The sequence below is a fragment of the Triturus cristatus genome, chromosome 1_2, assembly GCF_964204655.1.
Source record: "Triturus cristatus chromosome 1_2, aTriCri1.1, whole genome shotgun sequence".
Lineage (NCBI taxonomy): Eukaryota > Metazoa > Chordata > Amphibia > Caudata > Salamandridae > Triturus > Triturus cristatus.
Window position 1 is genome coordinate 1,117,544,981 of NC_140580.1, and position 15,843 is coordinate 1,117,560,823.

Genomic DNA, 15,843 nt, shown 5'->3' on the forward strand with positions numbered 1-15,843 from the left:
TTGAATCCATCATCGTTCTTTAGCTCACTTCACCACCCAGGTTCAGACACAGCTATATGCAAATAAGACATGACCCTGTGCCTCATGGGAACAGTCCAGCCCGAACTGCCAGGCCAGGTCTTCCCTGAACGGGAAACAAGCATCCTGGGACAGGTTTCGGAGTAACACCCCTCATCAGCCATGCTAGCTTGAATCCAGTGGCACAGTGAGCAAGGGTCCCATGTCTGGTCCTCACCGCCAGCAGTTTCATGGCCTGAGAACAGCCATGAGAACACTGGCGGTGAGGAAACTCGTAATATGCTTGGGGTACCGCAGCGGCAATACCAAACATATTGCACCCTCAAGACCGCCGGGCTCTCTGGAGATCTGACTGCCGATCTCATTAAATGACAGCGGATCACTGGTACGGCGTTCCCTAACCACCGCCAAACTCGTAATTAGGCCCAAGGTCTTAGGACAATATACAGAGGCAATAGAAAGTAAACCCCCTGTAGGTAGTTTGTAATTAATACCGCTATGGGCAAAAGCGTGAGTATCTGCCTAAATGTTAGTACGTTAATACTACATTATTTCCTGGGGATAAATCCTCCCAAGTCAAACATGAAGGACTTTGTCCTTGGAGGAATAAAGGTCCGTAATTATGCGCCCAGGTGTGGAATTGTGGGTAATGGTGCAGCAATGCTAATTTCTGCAGGCTATGTTTATTCCAGAGATGCACATGGTTGGATTAAATTTAAATGCCCCTGTAATATCCCACCCGGTAATACCAACAGTACTTGCAGTATTACGGCATGCAGTAGTGACCCAGGGCAATGGACTCCTGTAACAACATCAAACAACCCAATACTTTGCAATGACTTAAATTACAGGGACACATGTTTTCATTAGGCATCATCGATTGGCTCGGTTTTTGGCAAGATTGTGGGTTTTTCAGCTCACAATGGCATGCAGCCTCCAAGCTTGAGGATGAGATCCTGCCTGATATCGGCAAACTCCCCTCAGATTCCCAAAGACTTTCCCTGCTTACGTTTAGTCTGTGTTTAAGTTGCTTTTACATCGTTTGTCTGGCCATGACTGGTCTGCTATTGGTAGTTGCACAGTTCATCTACTGTCATTTCAGATCTAGTTTTAGAGCTAAGAAGACTCTGCCTGGCGCCTCAAGTTTCAGGGGTGTTGCCCAGATCCTACCTATCAACCTTTCACCTTGAGATGTGGTTCAATTGATCACGTCAAAATGAGCTCTTGGATTTTGTCCAAAATGGGTTCTACACAATGTTGGTTTCCTGAGCCGCAAAGACGACGCTCTGCACTGGTAGTTTTCACTCCATCCATACCACACATGCGTTGTCCCCTATTCTCACAGTGGCTGTTTTTGCCTCTCAGTGGATGAGGGTCTTATCTGTTGGTTCGGGCGCTAGCACATTTTGATGACTGGTTTACGTCTCACGGTATTCGCTATTGTCAACTCCAAACAGGGGACGGTGTTTACTTCATGAGATTCCTTCCCATCCAGCATGTGTTTCATGGTTTGGATTGGCGTTATCTTCTGCAAATCGAGTTGTTACGCTTTGCTCTTGTTAATTTATACATTTGTTTTCTTCAGATGTTTTGGGTAGAAGCATTAAGTCATCTGAAGAGGAATGTGGACATCTTTGGCGCCTAATAACATATCGTAGATATCATTTATGGAGAGGCAAAACTGGACTAGAGCCAACATAGAGCCACCTTTAACTCCCAATTCCGACCTCGAAGTAGAATCAGAACATAGGATTTAGCTAATATTTAATAAGCGGTGCCCAATCTGCTTCTGTTGCATCGGTGCCACAATTTCTCACTGTGCACCAGGTAAAAAGGAGATGAGAAGTTCAAGCAGGCCATGTAAAGAAGCAGGACTTTACTGGTTGTAAATCTGTGACTGATGGATCCCTTAATGAAAATCATGTCCTTTATTAACATCCTCCTTGACCAAAACCCTCCTTGGACTGCTGACCGCATTCGCACATCCTTAGCCACTGGATTCATTAGAATAACCGCAGTGAGACACCTGGAGGCCATGCCTACAACACCTATAGAAGGCTAGACTTCTGTTGAATGATAATGTTTAACCGTGAGAATATAAAGGAGAGATCTGAGGAGAAAACACCGAAATCCCCAAGAAAGTTGACAACCACTGAGACCACAGAAGGCAAAGGCTGGGCTGAGCTTTCGGAGGTGGAAGGCGAGTTTCTTGTCCTGGGCGGGGAGCGAAGGGACGCTGCAGCTGGCCCGGCGGGCGGCTAATGACAAGGCGCTGGATGCGGCAAGGGCGTGGGGAGCGCTGGTAGAGGGGCTTCTTTCTTTGGAGGAGCTGGATGAGGAGGACAGGGATTCTGTAGATGTTGACCGGAGTATGGGATCCGGGGCGGGGCCCTCTGGGACTGCTGAGGAGACTGCGCCGGATGAGGCCGTTTAGGCATGCTTTGGAGGGGTCTATGTCCGCACAAAGTGTTGAGGAGCGCTCGGGTGGTCGGGGCGGGAGCATGAAGTGTACATGGGTGGAATATGGAGCCTCCGGTCCTGTGAGAACATTGATGATGTCTTTTCTATTGCTTTGAGCTAGCCTGTCTCAGACACCGGGGTGCTTAATGTCTAAACCTAAGAGGGGTTGACGCGGGCACGCTGACAGAGGGGGGGGTGGGTGTAGAGAGGGTGGTAGGGGGGGAGTTAGGGTAGTAAATGTTGAAGAACGGGTTTCTCCTGATATGCGCATTGATGGTTGGGTCTTATATAAGATGCTACTGTATGTAACAGTGATTTATTGGTACGTTGGTTGGAAAAACTCAATAAAACACATTATAAAAAAAAACAACAAAAAAAAACACACTGAGACCGCAGATGCAGAAAAAAACACTTTATTGCCATCTTTTCTTCTGGAGAAGGGGGGGGGGGTAACGGCATGTGTGGTAAAGAAATGCGTTGTTCATATGCATTCGTTGTTTAGGCAGCGTAGTAGCGGCACGCGTGGTTTAGCCATGCGTGCCTCTGTCATACAACCCTGGAGAGGCGATCAATGGCTTCTCCGATCAGTTTCTCTGAAATAGGATTTCCGTTCTTTTGGGGGTGCCCATTTCCAATTGCCTTCTTAGAGGGTTCGCTCCAGGATTAGTTCCTGAGATGACCTTGTTGTTTATCTGTCAGGACACATCAAGCTCTTCCTAATCTTTTTGAAGGTATTAGCCTTCATGTTTGGTGTCTCCTGGCTGAGGCTGGGTGCTTGCTGATGGCGCGTGATGGAAGAAACAGTGTCTAAAACAAACGGTGCAGTGGGGCAACTTTTTCATGCATTTTTGCACAAAAAAAGTACTTTACTGAAAAATAACAATTACCAAATGTTCAAATGCGTTACTATAGTTAGATGATACTTAATGTAAGCAATGCACCATCTCTGCCAGATGCTGCAAACAATTCACCTCATGCACCGCAGGGAAAGCACTCCCTAAAAAAAGTAATACTGCACCCACAGACAAAAGCAAGACAGGGAAATAACATTACTCCACTGGGCTGATCCAAGATGTGATTTACACGGTTTTAAAGTATGAGTTGGGAGGGGCTCACCTAAACAAGGCAATGTCTAAAGTGGGCTGTGAAAATGTTGACAAAAAATAATGATTTTCTGTTGTTTGGAATCAGACCACTGATTCTTCTAAATCTAAAAGTAAAACAGTTTCTGTAAAACATTATGTTGCATTCAGCAGAAAACAAGCTTACACGTGTCAACTTAATTCAATAAAACTTGTGCCTCTTTTTCATTCATTCATTCATTCATAAAACTTTATTGGATATTTTTACAAAAGGTACATAACGATACATAAAACCAACCAGAATATAAAATCACATAAACATGAACTTCAGATCAAGTCAGACCAGCCTTATCAGGTTCGTGAGTATTGGCCTCCAAGTACTACATGATCAAAATCGTGCACAATACATTGGATTAAAAATTGATAAAAGAGTTAAGAACTACTGAGGGAAAAAAGGGCCCCAAACTTCGTCCCTAAGTCTCAAGGTTCCTCTTCCGCATGCTCGCCCACAGAAAGGATGCCACAGCAAAACAAACCATTGGGTTAGGTAATGATTTTAAGTAGTGCAGAGCTACCCGACATTGCCGGAAATGGTTCATCTGCAAAATAGGGATGATAAATGTATTTATTTCCTGGGCGTACACGCTACAAAAGAGTGCCAGATGTAGATCGTTTTGTCTAAAGTGGGCGGTGAAAATGTTGACAAAAAATAATGATTTTCTGTTGTTTGGAATCAGACCACTGATTCTTCTAAATCTAAAAGTAAAAGAGTTTCTGTAAAACATTATGTTGCATTCAGCAGAAAACAAGCTTACACGTGTCAACTTAATTCAACAAAAGGCGTGCCTCTTTTATTCTGAAGTTGTAGTTCTATATAGCACAAACTTAGCCTGAGACACTTGACATTTAGGCCAGATTAAGTTACGCATTATCATGCATGGGGAAATTAACTGATTTGCCCAGAATCACACGATGATAAATCAACGCTGATATGAGAGCCTGGTTCCCAGGGTGCAAGGTTAGTAGCTCTAGCCGCTAGGCCACATCTCCTTCCGCACATCCCTTTACGTTTTAGAACTAGTCTTCAGTTTTCACTCTACTCTACAATCACAGCATGTGGCTCTAAAAGAATCTGTTGCCTTTAAGAAACAGTTTTGCAAAACTAAAATGTACAAGACATACCTGCTAGGGGGCACTATAAAATTAAAGACATCAGATCTTTACATTTTGGGAATTTTCTCTTCTATCGGCATCCCCTTGAAATAACTGATGTTTTGAGAACAGGGTCAGTGGTGTAAAACACATTTGCACAAATTATGAAGCAAAACATTTCCTTGACAAATTATTATTTACACCCTGTTACAATTAAATGCTTCAAGATTTGTTTTTATGCTGCAGACAAAGGCTTTCCCCAGTCCATCAACTGGGAAAATACTGTCTGGAAATGGAGGCATCCAAAGTGGCACCATTTCTATGACTGAATAAAGCAATCAACAACGTGACAAGGTATCCTTTGCACAGTGCCGACCATCATCTTTTTCTGGGGTTGTCCAGGGTGAAAAAAGGGAAGGCTGGGCAGAAGAGGATGCTGTCAACATGAATAGTCCTCTGCATAAAGAGCTGCTATGCACTGACCAAGGAGCAACTACTGGAAGGTCCAAGAGCCCATTCCACCGTGGCTGAGACTGCTCCACTGCGTTGGCATGGAGAGTGCCTGTCTTTCACATCTGTAGGCAGCGATGTGGGCATCCGTGCATAGGTTCACAAAGCACCTCTGCCTTGACAGTCAGGTCCAGCGGGAAGGTTTTAACGCCTGCTCGGTTCTGCAAGTCTTCATGGTCTGAGTTCAGTCCACCAAACCTCCACCTGGAGAGGCACTGGTTTGGTGTCAATTGTAAGGTGAGGAATCTGTGGCTAGATGTATCATTCAGAGGAACAAGTTACTTAACTTCAGCAACACCCTTTCTGGTGGATACTCCATCTATCTGCAGATTTCTCACCTCTCTCTTACCTCCCCGTTCTGAGTGTGGCCTCTTTTTACCATCTAGAAATGTCCACAGTTAGAAATCTGCACACTGGTATTAGCAATTGTTCATCCACGTCTGAGGGTGAGGAAGTAACTGACGCCAGCAAACAGTATTGGTACTTCTATGGGATTCCACTCCGTCACTTCTGAGGAAGGACAGAGCCAACACGGATCTACACCATCAGGCGAATTACTGGAAAAAGTTTCCAGATTCAGACTGGTGGCTGGGTAGTATTTTAAGGTGAGGAATCCGAGGTTGAAAGTATCCATCAGAAAAGATATGGACATTTTGGGCTGTATACTGCTGACCCAAGATTAAAACTCTACACTTCTTAACATTTGGACGCAGTCACGTTCGAATGCAAAAAGCAGCTCCCACAATTCATTCTCAGTTGTAGCAATACGTTTTGTGTCAGCCACAAGCTGTAGGCATGGTCTCAAAGAAAGTCCTAATTTGGAGAATTATAAAAATATTCAAGTTACTGTTCGAGTAACTTCTAAAACCTGTCCATAGATGCCTAATTATGTAATTGGCTTCTACATGTTCAGGAAGCCTAGAAATTAACAATTTCCCAAATACTTTACCCAAGGTATCGACCTACAAAACTGGGTGACAACGATTGGGGTTTGCACAGTCACCTTTCGTATATATGGACACAGTTCCAGCAGTATGTGCCATGGTGATCGAATAATAGTTACGTTAATATGACACTAAACAGAGGTGTTAGGAAGGTTACCCAGAAACAGTCATACAAAAAGCAATTAACTGAACTTCTATTTGGAACCCAACCTACCACCTAAGGAGCTGTGTAACTCCAAACAAAAGGCAATCAACTTTGTTTTAATACTGCCCACAGATGCCATTTCTAAAGCTACATTATAGGTGCCACTCATTAAACACAAAATGAAAAGGTTAAAACATATATCTCCATTGGTGTTTTATTAGCGCCTAGGAACAGTGGTTGTTTGTGCACATGATTAAAGATATTTAACATAACTTGTGTACGGTATCAGGCGCTACTGTCACTTTGACTGTCGGAGAATTTTTCTCATCGGCACCTGTCATCAGTTTCAATCAAGAAATGCTACGGCCAGCTCCCAGGAAGTAGGATATTCTTGCTTGGCGAGTCCTACGAATTCTCTATTGAGATTATATGCATTTGTAGCTATCTGTCCGGTGTGTACTTTAGTGAATAACTATAGGGAAATGATAAGCATCAGGAGTTACTTACTAATAATGGTAATACAGCTGTCCAATTTTAGATGCAATCTCCCCAATCTGCCATCGTTTCAAGCCGTACCTCGTGTCCAGTATTTGTCTATTTGAAACAAAAGAGAAGGAGACATACATAAATCTTAAACAAAGCAATTAACATGAATACCTTACAGGGACATAGCACAGATACTTTATTAAGGACGGATTAACCCCACTAAAAAGCCATTTTTCTTACCCAATCTCAGCTTTCCAGGTGTATTACTGGGAATGTCCTGAGAGTTGCTAAGTCCCAAATGGAGAGCGGTACGCAAAGTACAGTAGCAACAAACAGGAGAATAACAATAATTGTAAAACCACCTTACGCTACCACTGTTTTAGGTTTTTAAAGTGCTGCTGGTTGCTAGCTCACCGGTACTCACTGGAATGAACGGCTGAGTGATCCTTTTAGGGGTTCGAACCTGTAGACAGATCTGAGCGGCCAGATTTTAACTCATAATTACGTGACCGGTCTTGTACTTCTATCACAAGTTCTATTGCTTCATAAACACCCCATGCTTAATTTGTAAAAGAATAAGTGCCGGTGCACACAGCTAAGAAGCCCACGCCCCGTGCAATTAAATGTTGGCGCACCGAATAGCAAGGCTGCACAGTACTGCATCTACCACATGCCTCTTTAATCCACTACCGGACACTCCTTACCTCTCGATCTCACTCTTGCAGGTTCCTGTTTTGCCCCCCTTGTGACCAGGGCCGGACTGGGAACCAAAACCGGCCCTGGCAAAGTGCTCGCTCCCCCCCTTCCAAGGGATTGGGGGTGCGGCCAAGCTGTTTGCCACGACCGGTTTCGGACAATTTCGTTACAGCGACCGATATTGCAGCTATGCTGCAAAAACGGCCCTGTAACAAAATCAGCCCCCAGGAGCCCAAAACCGGCCCCCAACCCTGACGGCCCACTGTGGAAATGCCCGGTGCCCGCTACAGCCAGTCCGGCCCTGCTTGTGATGGTGTTTCCGTGTTTCTCTTCTTCTGTCTTTCCGCCTTGTGTTTTTCCCTCTCTTGCTCTGGGTAAATATCTGAGGCAGAAAAATGAGTGTCGGTCCCCAAAAATGAGTGCCAGTGGCCCCTCGGGTAACCACAGACTCAAATTAAACACTGAAGAGAATAATGTACGTCCAGTCATATGTACTGTATACATTTTTTGGGGGGGGGGGGGGGGGGAAAGTGTTCATCGAAGGTTATATTTACTATGCAAAACCTAAAACTTCTAGAGTTCCCCAATTATGGCGAGCTGTGGAACTATAGGGCCGTTTTCCACTCCTCACACATAATATTACATATGACATCACCAAAGACATCAGTGAGTCGAAGCGCTATTATACTTTTTCATACCTGCAGAGCAGTAGTGGAACTAAATCCTCAGCTCTCCCTGCAAACTGTATGAATGCATCTGTGAAAGAGGTTGCTGCAGCTCCCATCTGTAGACTCTCTGTGGTGGCCTCAGGGGCTAGCAGAGGTGCAGGGAATACTGGGAGGGATACTATAAAAACCTGATACTTGCCCACTGGCGGTGTTGAGGGGAGTTTGTTAGCCCCTTGCTCAAGAGAGAGGGAAGGGCGGGTAGTAGCGGATCCCCTACCTTGTCTTGGGGATGGAGGGGACTGACAGGGGAGGGATATTTCTTTGCCCACCTACTCCAGCCTGGCTAATTTGTGTGTAGTTTTAGATGGCGATGTCTCACTCTCTTCTCAAGTAAATGCAATTGTATAACCTTTATCTGCTTAGTAAATTAACACCAATACTTCCAATTCCTATCACATACTACCAGACTCCTATTGCAGCGATTGACTCACAAAAAATACAGCGGCCATTATTGGGGTGAGCAAGAAAAGATCCTGCCTCCGTTGAGGTCCTATAGGCCCTGGCACTCGTATCCAGCAGAAGGTTGAGCTCTCTTTAAGATCAGCTGAATTTAAATGCCTCATAAGATGGCCACGTGCTGGTTGTGAAAATAAAACATCATGCAATAAGATCTATTTGCAACCTACGCAGCAAACTTACCTTACCTCTTATGGTCGCTGGTCCTTCTCGCGCAGGTCTCGACCATTTGGACATCATGTTCGTCCCTCTTGCCTTCTTCAAGACAAATCTGAGACCAGTCTGTTTGGTAGGCAGTATTGAGGAGCAGTGCCAAGAGACTCAGTTGGGTAGTGGGCACTTCATACATGCCAAGGGGAGGGGGTATTTGATGTCACCCACTTCAAACAAGCACTGGGAGGGATGGGATTGCCATATTATTTATGCTGTGGGACAGCTGGCTTGTGTGTTCACAACTGCAGACATGCAAATGCCGGTTGTGAGCAAAGAACAGTGGGTTGGAGTACTTCCCTGAGCAACTGCCAATGATGAGACTTATTGCAAGCATCCTTCCATCCCCTTTTGTGTGTTTGATGCAAAGCCCTAAGTGGCCATGGGTATTCCCAGGCGTGTGTCCTGTGCTCACTGTGCCACTGGAACCAAGGTACACCTGACTGAAGAGCCCCCCCAGGGAGAGGCCGGTCTTGGGGTGCTTGTGTTCCGGCTCAGGGAGGACCTGGCCCAGCAGTTCAGGCTGGACTGTTCCTATTGGAGAAGGGTCAAAACTGATTTGATGTACCCCTGATCCTGAATATGTTGCAAAGCAGTCATGATCTTGTTTTGCCTTACCAAAGATGTATGTACACTGACTTGAACCGATGCCTTTATGTTCTCAATAAAAACTGTTTAAAGAAAAAAACTGATTTGAATATGCCTGGGATTAATCTGAAGTGCCAGTTGTAAAGTGGGCCCGACGGGTGCCCCGGGGCCACATTTGCAATTGGGAGTACAGCACTGAGGCATCTATGAGAAGTTTGGATTGATTTTTTTTGGGACAGAACCCTCTCCTGTTCTTGGACCAGGTTGGGCGGAAGGGGACAAATACCCTATCTTTGGGGAAGGTAAGAGTGTGGCCTTAACTAACCAACTCTCACCCTTTGCCAAGACTGGGGAGGCAAAAAAACAAACCTAATCTGGCTTGGGCTAGGGTTACAATTTGAAACGTGGGATGGGGTAAGGGACGATGAGTGGGGTGGGGTAACTAAATCCTCTCTGGCCCCACAGAAAGATAAATATTGATCAAACACAGGCTTTTTTACTTACTGCCCCTGGTCAGGCCAGGGGGCATGGGTGAGGTCTCATCTACTAGACATTGCATGCACTGTCTGTTACAAGACTATTGCTAGCTACAGTACAGCTTAGAGCCCGCCCATTGCTTACCAGTGGTTGGCTTCATTGTCATTCTCATTTGCTTGCTTCTTATTCATTGGTGTTTGGGCTTTCCTTCCTATTCTTGTATTTGTGCATTCCCTGGAGCATGAATGCATTACTGCTTTTTTTGCTTAAGCATCCTACAAGAGTGGATGTGTTTTCCACCAGTCTCCATCTACTACTTCTCCTCCTCCAATGCCGCGCTCACTCATGTTGCTCTTTAACTCCCTGTGTGGGTCTCCCCAGCCCCCGTCCGTCCGTGACGGCCTTGTGTGCTTATCCGCTGCATTACTTTTTCGCCCGTGTGTATCTCCCCTTCCTGGTCCATGTTCTCTCTCTCTTGTTTTCTCCCCCCACGTTCCTCTGTCTCTGTTTACTTCATCCCCCACATGCACCATTCATGTTACTTGCCCCATCCGTACATTGATTCCTTCCTCCCACCCTCGCCCTTGTGTTGCTTCCTCTCCACTCATGCCTGTGTTGCTTTGCACCCCCCCTACTGTTGCATCCCCAGCTCCCAGTGAGTGTGCCCACCCTGTCCCCTACTCTTTGGTTCCCCACACTACATTTTGTTTACCGACCCAGGGTAGCACTGTTCGTAAAGCCAATAAGCCCCAAAGGCGAGACCTCTTGGATGTATATGATTTCTCTTACACAGATCTGCTCATATTGGAGGGCCAAAGGCCCGTCCCATAATGTATAATGCAGCATTACTATTCCTGATTCTACATTCTACCTTTGTATTCCAGTTCCTGATCTGTTCCCCCATGCAACACAGTGAATCATGAACAAGAGTCAGAGAGACTAAAAACAGGAGAAAGTAGTAGAATCAAACAACAATGAATTCAGATGTCAGTCACAATCGGAATGTATTCCACTGTAGGGAGTTATTCTACACGAAATCTGTTACTAGACAATCAGGAATCTTAATTTATTTTGATGAATTTCCAAAATAAAGAAAGTCAGCCTGATGTAAAAAGGCTGATGAAACTTCATTTTGAGAAAAGTTAAAATGTCACATTGCCTTCTCCACGAAAATAGCTAAAAGCCACTTTTGATGGACAGCATGATAAGTAGATTAGAAGGGAAAAAAGGGGCTAGGCATACATTCTGGGGTAGGCATGGCTGGGGAAGATGTGACAGTAACAGGTTAGTTAAGCAAGCACTGGCAAAACTAATAGGTCTCAGCAAGCCGAGAGCTAATGGCGTTGTCGATGTCAATGTCGTTAAGCCATGTTGAATAGCAGCACGGCTGCTGTTTAGCATGGCTGAAAGTTATGTAAAAAAAGCGCTATGACTTAGCCTGTGCTGTATTCTGACCTTTTGCAAGCGCTTTCATGCGCAATAATGAAGAAAAAGTGTTTGTGAAATAAGCACACTGCGCTATACTATAAACTAACATATTTGAAAGCGCTTTCATGCGCAATAAGGAAGAAAAAAAGGCTTTGCAAACAAACAAAAAATGGGAGTAATGCCAGGGTTGTAGAAGGGTTTTTTTTTAAAAAAATTGGGTGGGTGAAGGAGTAAGTGGTTTGTAAAAATACACACAAAAAAACAGGAACCAAGCCTTTGAAAAAAGGAAGGACGGAAAAAGCATGGGTGGTTGGGGAGAGAGAACCCCCGGTAAAAGAGCCAAAAAAATAGCCTTTTCTTTCAAGAAAGGCTTCACTACCAGGTTGGTTTTGTAACCCTGGTGAAACCCATTCTTCATATAAAAAAATAAATCAACAATGCTTTGACGAAAACATTTTGTCAGGACCACTTTCTGTTAACTGCTTGTTCGTCTATAGTTCATACAAGCAGCGACTAACCCTGAAGCCACGTGTGTCTCTCTACTGCTGGCTTGTGAAGCCATTCATTACATCTTCCATGTGGCTTTCTAGGGAACAAACCTGTTTGTGTCATCCATGAGCCCTTCACACCTCATCCCGGGTGGCTTCCAAGGTGTAGACCTGGTTACTTCTCCCTTCCTCTTTCTTTGCTTGCTGGACAAGATATGTCCTTCAAAGCCTCACCTTCTGTAAACATTCAGGCTTGCCATGTCTTGGTCTTTATTTCCAATTTTTGTTGGCATTTTGCAAAGAACGTTTCCATATGGCGCTTTACAGTCCACTTTGATTCATTGTTCGTAAAGGGGAGGGTATATAACCATATCACTTTCTAAAGCCTATGGCAATAGCTGTAGTCACCATAAAGCATCATCAAAATGACAAATATTGGGTGGAATCTATACACAGACCACCAGCACTTCCCTATAAACGTTCCAAACAAAAATAGACTAGCTTTGCTATATGGCCAGATCACACACGTAATCCCTCTAAACAGTGGTAAAAACATGTCTTTCCCCTTTGGGATACACAGACACTAAAGTGAGAAGTGGCCATCTATACGAAATCTCCTTTCTCAATATCTCCGTCAACAGCACCCCAGATTCGGTATCCGCATCGTGGGGGTTCTCCATCATCCCATTCAAGCACCTGCTGGACTTAACACCGCCTGGTTGCTGGTTTCTCAGGGCAGTCCCTTTTCACGGTTGTGTAAATAACCTCTTCTCTCTATTCTCATAGCTTTGAGGGAGTTTCTAGCTTGGGAGTTCTTAACAATATGAATTCTGTGTAACCCCACTAAATCACTAGCGAAAGCGGGGGACCCTGGCCTAAGGAACTTCCACTAAACAATCGGCTTAAATATAGAAACAATTATGCATCAAACAAATACACAAAAGAAAATAAAAATCCTAATGTGAAGACTGGAGCCTTTCAACATTTGTTTATATTTTAAAAGAGAAATCAATATGGTGGACCCTAGAATATCACTTTGTCTTTTTGCTCTTAATGAATGATTGACCAGTGCTTTAACGGAGGCCACTGATCGCCCACACTAAATTATGTTTGCTGTACTTGTGCTGCCCCCACGAAGCAGGATAGGGACGCCAATTTCATTTTTATTCTTCAATTTCAAATTCCTTCAAATTTACAGTTTAAAAATATTATTTACATTTTGCTTTTTTAAGTATAGATATACTTTATTCATCCAATATTCATTATCCTATCACTTGCAGACCCCATTTATAAGTGTCACAGACCCCAGGTTAAGACCCACTGCTCTAGCTCCCTCCTTGTCTCTTTACCAATCCCTCACTTAACCTCAGATTTTAATGGAAGATTTTGGGATAGCCGTACTACTCTTGACGCCTGCTCTTGTTCGGTTTCTTCTGTGCTACCCTCTCACTATTCAGCGTTTGTTTCTTTAGATTTAGTACCTGATTAGCTCAGAGAATACATTTTACTTCCTATTAATGAGGAGGACTCAAGGAGCTATTAAATATTTATCAACCTTGCTCGTTTCATAGCAATAACACTCCCGTAATCAATCTTTTGAAAAAAAGCTACGAATTCCCTAACTCAGGGCTCCGAGCTCAAACCACAGAGCTCATACAACAACAAATGGAGAGTAAGGACAGAGTCGAAGGAAGGGCACCGCAGACAGAAAGGAGACCATGAAATCTCCAGTGTTCCCGGTTAGATTGGATATGCTTACGCAGCAATTCCAGGTTTGCGGCTGTCAGAGATATGATTCATGGGTAGCACTTATCCTGGAGCTGCTCACAGTGTTATATTTAGTCACTGAAAAGTCAAGCCCGATGTAACAATTAGCAGGATACACAGGCAGATGTCGGCTAATGACTACCACCAAGGAATACGGGGAGCCATGAACAGCACATAGGGATCGCACCTTCCATCGAGGCGAGGATCTCCCTAAACATTGGCTTCGACCACTTACACCACCCTCTCTACCACAGCCCTCCATCGTCATCGTCAGCCCTCCATCGTCAATCGGAAGTAAAGCACAAACCCACTCCGCCTCAATAGCAGGCTGGTGGGAACCCACGCTTCTACCATCAATACGCGCACATCGTCGGACGCCCACGAGATACAAACCCTACTGAGGCCACCAGCTCCATCACCAATATGAACATGCTAACTTGCAAGCATAATTGTAAGAAAGATCTCTGAAGAGGGCTTAGACATGATGTTTTTCAAAAAAAAAAAAAAAGGTAAATACAACAATCATTAAAAGATGCACAAACATCTAAAAAATGCCTCCACAACTTCTGTTTAAATGATGTTACGGTGACAATCTAAAACTACTCTAATCCTCCAGTTACAGCGAGCTAAGCAACCAAAATGCTCCCATGCAAAACCTATGAGCAGACACCCAGATGACATTGACATCACAAAACATGCCACTGATGACATCAAGGAACCCACAAAGAGTTGTGTTTTTGAGATCCAATGACAAGCAGTTGAAACTGATCTGTTTTTCTTTGTATGCGCTAGGCAACAGGCATCTAGATGTGGTCAGTGGTACTTCAGTCTAGCAACCACTGTTACTGTCTGTAACAGTATCTATGACTTCGGAGAGGGCGGCGGCAGCCTTTTGTCTCTGTCCCAACTCTTGCAAGGACATCTAGTGGCTGACAAGGGTACAGCAGGCTTCAGTCTACATACAATCTATAGAACATATCTTCAGTGAAACTACTGCATCTAAATGATGACTACCACAGTCATCATGTGTGATGGCACCAGTAATGTAATTGTGATTTCTTATCATGTATGAGGTCATGAACAGTGCCTAGGACGCGTTAGGATTGCGTAGTTAATGATAACTCGGAGCTGAGGTCAACCGTGCCGTCTACCAGGAACCACTGCAACTGTACCCTTAGCAACATCTCCACAGGGCACTGCTCATACTCAGCATACCTGTCTATGCAAGATGGGCATGGCAGCATTGTGCCAAATACCCATGCCAGCAGTGAGTGCTGTGCAAGGTCCCCGGCCATGCACAGTGAGCAAAGGGCATTGGTTTCAGCCAGTTTCCTGCCACAGTACAACCTAGGCACGTCCTATGACCATGTCCTGTTTGTATGAGGCTCTGGGAATGACCAATGTCTTTTTCAGCACCTACATCAATGTTTATTTCTTAGTGTAAAAGATATTTTTAATTAGTTTTGCACTTTACAAACCCAGCAAAATTGCGCATGGATCCTCTGTCTTAGTTTTGATTTCGTCATGAAAATGCGTTTTCCCCCCTTGTGGTACCCCAGGGTGGGCTGTGTTACCCTGCACATATGTATCCACAGCAACGTCTCAACACAATGTTCATGAACCAGGGGCCACTTCAAGAACAGTGTGATGGCTGCAGATGCTACAGTTATCATCTTTCCTCTCTGTCCATTACATTCTAAATGCATATTATATTAAAATGTTTTATTTGTGAATTTCCACCTTTTTCGACAACACTTCCCTAAATTGTTGTTTGGTTTTCTCGAAAACGCCTGAATAAATTCACATCACACCACTCAATGTACCTAAGTAGGACCAAGCTGGATTTTCATGTCAAGTGAGATGCAATTCCATCCGGTGGTATTTTCTGCAATGGAGAGCACAATATTTCCCTACAATCTGATTGGGAACTATAAGTTTGGTGACCCAGCCAGACCCCGCCCCCCTCCCTTCCACTGACCAAACTCCCACAAATGATACATAACCGGTGCTGCGTGTATTCTTGTTTCTTAAAGGAAAGTTTGTGCAAATTGGTGAGATACGGTTGTGAAATTCATCAATAAAAGCTTTTCCTAAAAACTAACTAGCACAGCCTCACTGCTGCGAATACCATACCACTGCACTAAATGCACAACAAATCACACGACAAAACCATGGATGCATCCTCGTCGCCATCAATATGTCCCAGAT

General features: G+C 44.4%; 1 protein-coding gene across 5 annotated transcripts in view; it reads right to left on the bottom strand.

Moving 5' to 3' along the window:
• The window catches only part of SCAI (suppressor of cancer cell invasion), a 561,593-nt gene that overhangs the window by 162,233 nt on the left and 383,517 nt on the right, over positions 1-15,843 (bottom strand). For all 5 annotated transcript variants that reach the window (XM_085613779.1, XM_085613781.1, XM_085613780.1 and 2 more), the window contains one exon: positions 6,819-6,905. In XM_085613779.1, the coding sequence (XP_085469905.1) occupies positions 6,819-6,905 (87 nt within the window). The remainder of the gene's footprint in view (positions 1-6,818; positions 6,906-15,843) is intronic.